At 41.1% G+C, this 12437-nt stretch overlaps 1 protein-coding gene across 1 annotated transcript; it reads right to left on the minus strand.

The window, feature by feature from the left end:
• Positions 1–3024: 3024 nt before the first annotated feature.
• On the minus strand, positions 3025–11462 carry LOC308163441 (histone-lysine N-methyltransferase SETDB1-B-like). Its single transcript, XM_080537627.1, has 7 exons — positions 11399–11462; positions 9932–10173; positions 9233–9446; positions 5457–5530; positions 4935–5125; positions 4253–4367; positions 3025–4146 (listed from the first exon to the last, which is right to left on the minus strand). The coding sequence occupies exons 1-6, from the start codon at positions 11413–11415 to the stop codon at positions 4272–4274; spliced, it is 834 nt and encodes a 277-aa protein (XP_080393753.1). The 5' UTR covers positions 11416–11462; the 3' UTR covers positions 3025–4146; positions 4253–4271.
• Between the last annotated feature and the right edge of the window lie 975 nt (positions 11463–12437).

Here is a 12437-nt window from a genome sequence, read left to right on the forward strand (position 1 = left end):
TAATGACTGCACTTAAACATAACACATTGTACATGCCTTAGAAAAGATATGAGTCACTAGTGAGAATTGGAACAACGCATTTTATTTAATTCAGAGTTCCAACTTTAGCCCTAGGCTGATAAGCTGGCTTTCACATCAGCCTCTTCAGAAGTAAAATTCATAAAACTTCTCACCAGAAGAAACATTGTTTGTTTAAATGTCCCTAATGGCTCTCAACCTTACACAATGCAAAACTAATTTGGAGGTGGTTCTACTTTAGCCCTAGGCTGATAAGATGGGTTTCACACCTTGCTATTCATGGCTACCCTTGCCCAAGAGAATTGTAAGAACATTGTAGTACCAGCTTAACAAATTAGTCAATGCTTCAAAATAGGATTTACATTGAATTCATTATTTTTAAGACTTCCTAAAAACTTCTCACCAAAAGACAAGTTGTGTGTTTAAATGTCCCTAATGGTCTCTCAACCTTACACCCAAATATGGAATTACTCAAATTAATCAAACAAGTTCATTAATCCTCTCCAGGTTAATGTGTTGTCCTAGAGTAGATTAGTGAAGTCTAGGGACTGACTTAAATGATGTCGGAGCCTTCTAATTAGAACTCAGCGGGAGCTGCCTGTTTAAATAGATGGAATAATGAGAGAAGATGTTCTCTCTGTGGAAGCTTAATTACCATGCTGTATCTTACCCTATAAAATCCTTGCATTCACCTGAACCGTGGCTTATTGAAATTGATTCAATTATGTGTGTAACAATAAAACGGTGATAGCACTTTCTTCTCAAAGTCTTGATTGAGTCTGCTCATCCTGTCTGTAGCTTGAAGTTTAATATATCAAGACTGCCATCCTAAGGATGATCATGGTACTACTCCTGTACGGTATTGCAATGGACTTGGACTGTTGTGAATGCAAGTGCCAAACATTCAATGGTTTTTAATTGGTAGAACTGTAGACTACTGAGCAAAGTTGTTTGCAGTAATCAAATGCTCAGAATTCAAGTGCTCAGAATTCAACTGTATGTTAAGTGAAACGCTCTGTCACCGTGTCACAAACATTCATGGTAGATAATAATACATTTGATGTAAGGGATGCTCCTTAATAAGAGTAAGATTGATAAGTAAATAATTCCACAAGTAATTATTTTTGTTTTATTTGAATACAGATGTATTTTCTTGTGTACCATATTCCCCTAAATATCCTCCACTGATGTTGTTTTCTCATGATGCATTCACCAAACAGTAATCCCCTGTCTGAAGCATAGAAGAGCAATTTTCTGTAAGCTTCTCAAATTAACTTAATCTTCTTTCCTCGTCCCATTCCACCCACTCGCCTTGTTGTTTGATCCCGTGTAAGATTCTTGCCATCTGTAGTGCCGTCAGAGAAGCGTACATGAGAGACAAGTACAGTCTAACATTCACCCTACCACACACAATATCTCATTACAATTCATACTGCGATGTCTGCTCTCTTTGCGATATACTTAAAGCTGCCATATTCTGCAGCAAATGGTGGGGAAGATTATGAGGCTAATTCCCACATAATTTTTCTTCATTAATCAAAGAAGATGGATAACAGATTCTTAAAATGCTAATGTCCAATAAAAATGTCACCAATGACATTTTACCGAGGAAGTTTACAAGATGGAGAGGTGGTTGTTGCCACCATCTGGGTATGGAAGAATTTTCTTTATTTTTTAATTTAAAACATTTATTTAAAAAAAATGTTTTCCCTCCACTCACATTCAGAATTTAAAAACAGAGGACGGGATATGTTAAACCTGTACGGTCAGATTTCTGTTGAACTGTTAAAAGAACATGAGAGGGTGATGTAATGTTGTTTCTTTTCTTGAATCCTTTTCTATTCTAATCTGTCATATGTAAGATGAAAGCTCCCCAAGTTCACTGGCTATTTCTTTTTCTTTTCTTTTTTATTTGTTTTTTTGTTTTACTTTACTTAATATAAAAAAGAAAAAAAGACTTTGGTCATAGGAACTGAGTTGACTGTGATATGTTGAATGTAATGACGATTGTTGTAACCAGTGACCTTTGACAATAAAAAGAAACATTTAAAAAAAAAAAAAGGATTTTAAAACAGCAGCATCCGCATACTCAAAACTGTGCAGAAATCTGTGTTTTTATTGCACAAGCTTTCAGCGTCATGACCTTCTTCAGGTATACCCCTTTTTTCATTCCATTTGAATCTCTTCAGCTCCAGCACCACAGCTAAATCTGATTACGGATGAGTGGTGGTATTTTCACTATTTTGACCTGCACTCACATTTAAAATAGACAGGCCTCAGTCACACAGAAGGCTACAACATCTAACCTTGCAGTATGTGGAGAATTGTCCAGAAGTGAAGTTTCTTCCTTTAGTCATCCAAATGTGGTTAACCAGTGCTTCAAACCCCCCTATTCTATTTTGTTGCGTTTGAACTAATCAATGTACAGGCACATTTCTGATCATCTACTGCATGCCAATGCAATAATGAACACTAGATATTCCCTGGCTTTAGATATGCCCTTACTGTGTTGACTGTTGAATAGAGGAATTAACAAAGACCAATGCATGCTTTATTACAACATGATGCAATAACCATTTTCAAGTTCCTAGAAAGAATACAAAAAGACAGCATGGAAAATCTTTCTATCTATACATTTATGATACAATAGGAATTTATAAGATTAAATTGTTAATTTGTTCATTTGGATTTATTACATTTATGGTCTGGGACAATCAGTCACATGCTGTTGAATCGGCCTAATATGACTGTGATATTAACTTATAAAGAACAGTTGTGGGAAAAAATGTCTATGCTTTAGTCAGTAATTGTTGTAAAGGGGCCTTTGAATTAAATTCAATTATGTTACAATCCATTTTAGTGGTAGAAGATATACCTTGTTACTGTATCATATCTTTGCAATTGACATACAATATAAGTACTATCATAAGCCTACACTGACTGGCCATCAATTAATAAAGTCTTGTTATGGAATATGCACATATTCAGAGATACTGTGACGTGATGGACTGGACATTGTTCTCTGTAACTTGTTATTCAATTCACAGGGAGTAATTAGAGAATAAATCATTGAGGTCAAATCTATTCATAAGAGCCAAAACTTTATTCAACACAAGTTGACTCTAATCAAGTACAGTACAATCAACTATATTTACAGGGAACTTTCAGATCTCAGTCATTGTGGGTCCACATGGTCAAAGAAGAGAGAGTGAACAGTACCTCATGGAAATGTGTCAAACCTTCCTCACTTGAAATTAGTTTAACAGGCATCCTACTCTGCATAAACACTTACTTTGGTGGCCAAGGAACCCTACAGAGAAAATACTGTATATATTCCCCTCTGCCCATATAAAAAAGGATGACAAAAGTATTGGGCCACAACTCCTTCACATCGCTTCTTTTCTTTTTAACAGCATTAGTGTCTGAAAAGTGTCATAAAAACACACCATTCAATATATCCTTAGATCTATCAAATCAATATAGTATCAGAGAGAAAGTGCTCTCTGAATATTTCCCTTACGGAGGTGATTTCAAACCCATTTGATCATTTGGGATACAGTCATTCTGCTGCAGCAGTGGTAACTGGCACCATAGTCCCATTTTTGGAGAGGATCTTCGGCAAAGCACCATTGGAAATTAAATGACAGTTAATTTGTGTGCCTTTCAACACATTAAAGGTTTGCGTAATATCGATCTCGGTTTTGAAAATCTCTGTAGGCAAACTTGGCATCCTTCTTGCTGTGTGGGATCCGGCCGAAAGGCGCATGGTCGTTGAAGCAGGTGTCAAACACCTCATCCACCACGTTCTCCGCTTCCTCTCGGCTCACTTTCCTCACAGCTAGGATCGAGCGTAAAGCACGTCCACGAACACATTTCTGATGGGACCTAACTGGGTCCTAACTGCTTTGGGACCTAACCCAAAGCAGAAAATATTAACTTCAGAGTCACTGTTCTACTTGAAATGCTTTATTTAACAAAAAGCTCTACTAAAGAACGGAAAAAGCTAAACTTTTTTTCCCTGATGATAGAAGAGAGTCTCATCGTTCTTTTGGCGGGTTCGGTCTAAAATGGACACTGACACTTTGGTTGAAGGTGAGGAACCTAATAGGAACCAGGACATCAAAGCTCCTACACACAGAGAGAGACGGAGACAGAGGGAGATCTGTTTGATTGATCTTACAAACTCATTGACAGACAGACTGATCAATTGATTCGATTGTGACTGATTGTTTACCCATGTTGGTCCGTGTCCTCTACTGGCCGGCCATCTTCTTCTTCATGTTCATCACGTTGAACATGGGCTCCAGCCTGGTGGAACCGCGGTAGATCCACTCACTCCGCTTATCATCCTGTGGACGACAACACCACATCACCGCTATAGAAGGACGTGTTTTCGTGACATAAGTCATTTAGGCAGAGTGTACACCATCAGGGTATATACAGGAATCTTGAGGTTAATTTCAATACCTTTCTAAGACTTTTTAAAGACCTTGTCAATATTTTTCCAGACCTCACCGCCACTTCGAGCTGTAACCGTTGACATCAGTGACACCTTTAACTTAACATTTTTAGTTTGCAATAGACTAAACCACTATCATACAACACAATTTCCGGTTCATCTTTGTTTTTTTATAAAACTAATAAATTCACTAAAAGTTTTTAGGACTCAAACTCTTTGGACAGAGTCTAATTCAGAAAAATACCAACAAAATTCAAGACGTCATAAAATCGTGATAAGACTTTTTAATACTTATTAAGGGTCTTGATTTTTTCAAAATTGATTTATCAACTTTTAATACTTTTCAAGACACCACGGATACCCTGTTCATACCACGCTGCTCTTCATACTAAACACACCACAACTTACTTTTGAACGTAATCTATTCTAACCGGACGGTGACGGACGGTGTACGTACAATGAAGAGGATCTTGACAAGGCTTCCGTCGACCTCCTCCACCCGGCTCCTCAACCACGTCCCCTCCCCCTCCGTCTTGATGACCTCTCCCACCTTGAGCAGCACCATGGGCCGGTTGGGGTAGGCTGTTATATACTCCTCGATGAAGTCTCGACACGACACGTCCTCGATATCGTCCCAGGTACGCTTCACTAATCGGGGGAAGGAGAGAGAGAGTGAGATGGAGAGAAGAGGTGGGTGGATAAGGATAGATAGAGAATGAAAGTAACCTAGAGAGGTGACAAGCTGGGGGAACCATACATGAAGAACATGTAGGATAGAATACTTTATACAAAGTGGAGGAAATTTTTGTTTTGTTTTTTATTCAATCCAAAATTGATGCAGGTTGTGTGTGTCTATGTTTGTGATCTTTGTTATTGTATGTTTCTCTTTCTTTGTCTTTTGTTGTTTTTTCTTTGATGTTGGCATATAAAAATGATAATAAAAATATTGTGAAAAAAAAAACCTAGAGAGGAGACTTACGGGGTCGGCAGACTGGGTAGAGTTCCGGCAGGGACACATAGGAGGCGTAACCGTCATCGAAGAAGATCAGGAACCTAAAACACACACCGACATAGGATCTGATAAACGCTTTTCACAAACTTGTTTTGAAATAAATGGCACATCAACAGTTTGTTTTATTGACATGCTCCATAGAAAGCCAGTGTTTCCCCTTGGTTTGCTGCCTTGGGGGGGGTGGCATGGACCATGGCATGGACCCCCCCCGGCCCAGGGGGTAAGACCCTGCTACATACCAGGGTCATGTCCAGGGGTGTACTTGTACATTAAGCTGCCTCACGCTAGGGAAACAGGAGATAGGCCCCTAAGGGCCGTTAGGCTCCAGAACCATCGGTTCTCAAGGGTACTTACTTATGTGGTCTTGACTACCTGTCCACTTTCTCACCCGGTTCTTGCTCTCTCGCTCTCTGGTGTGCTGACTAGGGGTGGGATGATTAGAAAATGTCATGTCACGATTATCGTGGGCAAAAAATTATCGCGAGAATTAAATTATTATTATTATTTTTTTTTTATGCCAATAAAACACACTGTAATCACTTTAACTTAGATTTTGTTGTATTTTTAGGACATTTTAAGTCAGTAATTCAAATTCAGATTCTAGTGGCACATATCTCTGGCCATAATCCGGGTCCTTAAGAAAGAGCAATTCCTTTTCGGCCAATCAGCACCTTTCATTAACGTACCCAAGGAAGTTTAAAGAACGCACTCCCAGTGTTGCCAACTTCCAGAGCCCCTTGGCGACTAGTCAAAAGCGACCAGCGACAAATCTAACTTCCTTTTCTGGTCATTTGGGGAATTACTGTAAAGCATCTAACATATCCTGTATTCCACGGTTCACGTTACAACCGAGCTCAGGAGAGACGAGTAGGGATATAGTCTATGGCGAGCGAGGGTTGCCGTCTCCTCTCTCCCTCAACACTCACTCCCGCGGCCAGTCTGATAGCAGCCGCGGGGAGCGTACCGTTGTTCCCCGGGTCCTCGCAGGGGGTTCGGGCAAAGTTCGGGAAATAACGGACGGTTGTCATGTGTTTATACAGCATGGATGTTACGTGCCTAATGCCTTTGATGCGCACACTTGCTACTTGCCGCTTTAATCATTGTATTTAGCCTATAGCACAAGTCATGCATTGAATGTAACCTCAAGTGCTGAACAGTATTAAGTAAACCACAATATATTTGCTAAAGCTTAGGGGCGACCGTGCCTTTTGCAGCCATAGACTGTCACTGCCTGGTAATAACAAGGAAGGCCAATGACAGTATCCCGTCTAAAGTTTTTCACCAGCCATGGTGAGTAGGCTAGCATACGTTACCTAGTGACTGAACCAGCCATGGTGAGTAGGCTAGCATACGTTACCTAGTGACTGACTGACAAGGCTGACTTGACAGTAACGTTACCCATGCAGGCTGAACAATAGCGCGAGACAAGTTCTGTGAGGATATTCGCGCGCGGCTCATGTGAGGAATTGCAATTATATTACAGTAACAGTCGCTAACTTGACTGCAAAAGTACCGTAATGTAGCCTAGGCTGAAAAATAGCGCCAGACATTTGTTAAACACAGTTTATTAATAACATACGATTATGCGATTATTCAAATACCGTATTTTCCGCACTATAAGGCGCACTTAAAAGCCTTTAATTTTCAAAAAAAACGACAGTGCGCCTTATAACCCGGAGCGCCTTATATATGGATCAATTTGTTAATTGGTTGATCCATACTGGTTGTACACGGCGCTCAAGGCGCTCTGTCAAAATATTTCAGTACGACTGGTAAACTACAAAGCCGCACCGCTTGCAGCATTACGGTAATCAGTAAACACCGGTGTTGTGCTTACTCACAGTCCCACACCACAAGACCCCAAGTAAAGAAGACTAAACAGAGTTTCCGAGGGAACAAAGCGAGATGGCCACAGTTAGACACAGTTAGAGGACAAACACAGTTAGAGGACAAACTCGAACAGTGGGTTGTTGAACAGAGAGCCGCAAGTAGAAGCGTCTCTACAGTCACTATTCGAATGAAGGCAACAGCGCGAGCACGGGACATGAACATCGAAGAATTTCGAGGCGGTCCTTCTTGGTGCTTTCAACTTTAAGTTTTAAAGTACCCACTCGATATAATAAACAACAGTTTAACGATCACTAAACACTTATAATGTGTGTATTGGATTCATTATTCTCGTTTGCCGGAGGCTACCGGTAAGAGGGTTGACTTGTAAACATACTTTCGTTTTAGCTCGTGTTCAAAAGTAAGAACTGTGTGTTCATCTTGTTATGTGTAGTTATGTGTTTTTAGTATGTCGATGTTCTCCCAGTATGTTGTCATGTTATTAAAATACAGTTTGGACCTTCGTAGCGATGTGTTTTGTTAGCAGCGTTCGTAGCTGTGGCTGCGTTCAGATTCAGAGTCACTTTTCTCCCATTCAGTGTTTGAGGTGAACCAACATTCAAATACGCCTGTCGTGTTCAATCTTTCTCTGATTTGAATGTATGACACATCATTTGAAAGCTTACAATCTGTAGTTTAAGCATGTGTAAAAACTGAAAAATGACGTTGCACATTTCACCAGGAGCTGTCACATATTGGTTGTTGGTTATAATTGTATAGCCTATTGGTTGTTTTCTGGTGTTTTATTGTTTTGCTCTGTTTGTAGTCTACTTGATGTATTTTTATCAGCTGTTGAATCACCACAGCGGTTAATCCACTAATAGAGATAATACCAGATTGAAAATGCTTGTAGCTAACTACTCTATAGCTCGTGGTCGCAGCTATTGCGAATTGCTATTCACGCGAGTCAGCTGTGAATCACCGCAGGTCCTTGACGCTTGTTGCAAAAATGGATGACGAACGGCTGATACTTGAGGTGGAAAAATATATATATATTTTTGACAGTGGAGCAGGTAGAACATTGACGGTGAGAACGCTCATGGACCACGGGAAGTTGACACAACACCGATGGAGAGGTGACGCAACGCAGTAGGTGGAGCTTGGGCGTAACGCAACCCCAGTCAAACGTTTGACTGCAGTATTTTCTATTCTATGCGCCTTATAATCCGGTGCGCCTTATAATCCGGTGCGCCCTGTATATGAAAACAGTTCTGAAATAGGCCATTCATTGAAGGTGCGCCTTACAATCCGGTGCGCCTTATAGTGCGGAAAATACGGTAATTAAAATTCTCCACGATTAAGTTATCGCGGGTGTTTTTATCGCGATTAACGATAAAAACGATAATCGTCCCATCCCTAGTGCTGACACCATCCTGCTCTCTCTCATTCTCTCCTTCTCTATCCTCCTCTCTCCCTCTTTTGCTGTCAACCAAAAGGCAAACATAACAACCAGAGTATTTATAATCTAATAAGAGGTATACATTGATCCATATCAATTTATAACATAATTATAATTGAATATTGGATTGCTGTGGGCAATGTCCAACTATAAAAAACAGACATTTCCAATGCTTCAATCCACTGTTCATGTACTGTAAATATGCCATTATGGTATTAGAAAGATTGTATATCTACTAGACACTTTCTAGTCACAATAATAACGACCCATTTTAACCAACTTTCTCTGTCAGAACACTCAGCAATTATATTTGCTAACGTTTCATCTGCAGACATCCCACCCGGCAAAAAACACTGGAAGCAGAACCTGTGTGCATTGTTAAAAACATCCACATTATCTCTTCCTGTAAAGACACACACAAACGATCGCCTCGCCCCCCTCCCCCCCCTCCACTCACCTCAAGCGGTTGTTGTTATTGGGCATCTCTGCTACTATGCCAGCATGCAGCCACACTTGGTTCCCGTATACACTTGATTCCTTGTACTTAGCGACCACCCTGGCGCCCACGTACAGTCGCTCCAGAGTAGGGTGATAGTCAAACGCCAAGTGGTTCCCGGACAGCAGGGTCTTTCCCTTGTCCTCGAACTTCACCTTGAACTTAAAGCCACTCCCTACAACACAAAGACAGACAGATGGAAACAGGGTGGTGTTCAATCTATTCACTACAAACAAAAGAGAGAAAATAAATACAAGCGTGGAACTTAAAAAGGAGCAAGGCGTAGAGTAGGTCTGTTGGAAATATGCCACCTCTGGCCACCGTGGTGAAATTCAGTTCAAATGGTAAATGGACTGCACTTATATAGCGCTGCTCCAAAGCGATTTACAACGGCCTCTCATTCACCCATTCACACACACATTCACACACCAATGGCGGCAAGCTGCCATGCAAGGCGCCGGCCCGCTCACTGGGAGCAATTTTGGGGTTCAGTGTCTTGCCCAAGGACACTTCGACATGTGGCCAGCCGGGGCTCTGATCTGCCAACCTTGTGATCATTAAACGGCAACTCTACCTCCCCTGAGCACTACTGATTAAACATCATCAAAGCATCATCGGGAAGCTTTTGGACAGCTGCTTTTTTGGGGGGGGTTTTCTTACCGACTGGATTGATGGCGATGAGAGTGCCTTTGTGCCAGGTCTTGGTGCGTTTCCTTCCCAGAATGCTCATGTCCATGCGGAGCTCGTCGTCTTTCAGGTTGGGGTTAGGCTGCGTGGGGGTGTTGGTGGGAGCCTGGGACACAAACACCGCTGGCATGGGCAACGGCGGGTGGACGCCACCTAGAGAGTCATTGTCTATCTCGAGGCCCTCCAGGCTCGGGTCCCAGTCCTCCACCTCCATACTGAGAGAGAGAGAGAGAGAGAGAGAGAGAGAGAGAGAGAGAGAGAGAGAGAGAGAGAGAGAGAGAGAGAGAGAGAGAGAGAGAGAGAAGATGGGACAGAGGGGTAGGGTAATAACGCGTAAGAATTGACAGCAGGTACTCAAGTCACCTAAATATATCCAGATTGCTTAACCAGGACTAGGTTTTATTGAAGCAATCCTATAGTACACAACAATATACTATATGAACTATTGTTAACACAAAACAAGCCATGTCGGTGCTCTCTTTCCATTCGAAACGTCGATATCTCGAGGAAATAATACCGTGCTCATAAACAGTCAATTGAGTAGCATGAACATAGTATTTAAATTGGGGGGGGGGGGGGGGGGGGGGGGGGGAACACTAGACATGCAAATTACATCACAACTACGGAACTACAACTTTTAAGGGTCGGAAGCGGCGCGTAAAGACACATTTCGTGACATTAGAATTATAAGGTTCTATCTCCATTTTTGTCAACATTTAGTTTGTTACTCAGTGTTGCTCAACCCTCTCCTCGGGGCGCCCCAGCCGCTCCACATATTTGATCTGTTCCACCACCAGCTCACCTGATTCAACTAATCAAGTACAAACCATAATTGCTTTGCACTTGATTAGTTGAATCAGGTGTGCTGGTGGTGGAACAGATCAAATATGTGGTGCGGCTGGGGCGCCCCGAGGAGAGGGTTGAGAAACACTGTCCATTAGGTGTTTAATAAATGCCTGTGTGGTGTTATTTTTAAAATGTTGACATTTTTGAGTTAGTAATTAATCAAATACAAAGGTTCCATCTCACAAAACATAATGGAATGTAAAAACTTTGACGCTCAATATCTCTGAACTGCCCTAAACGGAGATAGAACCTTATCATTCTGCTCACGATTTAGCAGCATTCATGGCTACATTTAGATGTCTGACAAGTAGTTAATTGCAAATGTTTTAGTATGCATGTACGATTAACAAACATGTGTCTACCAAAGGATATTAAGTTACATTTCGACAACTCAACGACTCAAGCTAAACTAAACTGTGTGGCTAGCTTAGCTAACCCACGTCCTCAAGCAAGCAAGCGAGATAGCTAAGCTAGCTGCACAATTGACTTGCGATCAAGTCTTGTCCTTTACGATCAATGTTCATTCATGTACCGATACTATTTAATGAAAAGGGTTATGGGTGTAGCAGCTAGATTGTAAAGGTGAAAACTCACCGATCAGTGGTGTCCATTCTGTCACTCTGTCACTCTCAAGACAACGTCAATACACCACTGGCTGTAGAACTGTTTCTATGGACCACTGTAATTTCCTATCCGGGTGTCTTTGCCAGGCTGCGTGTGACGTGTGACGCTGCACACCGTTGATTGGTCAATGGACAATCGTCATCCCATGTCCCATCCCATATTATTTCTTCACAACTTCACAACTGGTTGACCCTATTACATTAACCATAGCTAAAGGTAATTAATCTTTTTTTCATTTCATACCTATTAGTTTACTCTAACGAATTAAAATGATTAACAAGCATAATGGCACAGAGAATGCAGAGATGTGTATATATACAAAGCCTATGGTTGAAATATATGTTATTATTATTATTACTTTATTATTACATAACAGCTATTTGAAGCAAACTATGGAAAATGTATAACTGAGTAGTGAAATACTCAGAAATAGTGAAATACATTCTTAGAAATGTCTACCGTGTCATGATTACTTGATGAACACACACACTGTGACACATTGGTCACACGCGCGGGCACACACGCGCGCACGCGCGAAACACACACACAACACACAGTTTCAGATCTACTAACGGGTCTTCGTTGTCATCGTTGTCATCGCGAATCATAGCGAATCATAGCGCTACCTATGGCCGGAAAGGGCTGAACCTATGACCGGATCTGGTAGGGTCGGAAAAACCTCGCGGGTCGGAAATTCCGGTACTTACACCTGCCCGGCCGAAAGCGCTAATGTCCAATAAAAATGTCACCAATGACATTTTACCAAGGAAGTTTACAAGATGGAGAGGTGGTTGTTGCCACCATCTGGGTATGGAAGAATTGTCTTTATTTTTTAATTAAAAAAAATATTTTAAAAAAATGTTTTCCCTCCACTCACATTCAGAATTTAAAAACAGAGGACGGGAAATGTTAAACCTGTACGGTCAGATTTCTGTTGAACTGTTAAAAGAACATGAGAGGGTGATGTAATTTTGTTTCTTTTCTTGAATCATTTTCTATTCTAATCTGT

This window comes from Nansenia antarctica (assembly GCF_963989245.1).
Source record: "Nansenia antarctica genome assembly, chromosome: 8".
Classification (NCBI taxonomy): domain Eukaryota; kingdom Metazoa; phylum Chordata; class Actinopteri; order Argentiniformes; family Microstomatidae; genus Nansenia; species Nansenia antarctica.

What these genes read in the sequence shown, in the direction of transcription:
- LOC308163441 (XM_080537627.1), bottom strand. An exon ending in AATAACAACAACCGCTTGAG is followed by an intron (nt 5,531 to 9,232) that starts GTGAGTGGAGGG and finishes TGTGTGTTTTAG; the next exon opens with GTTCCTGATCTTCTTCGATG. An exon ending in TTGTCAAGATCCTCTTCATT is followed by an intron (nt 4,368 to 4,934) that starts GTACGTACACCG and finishes TGTCGTCCACAG; the next exon opens with GATGATAAGCGGAGTGAGTG.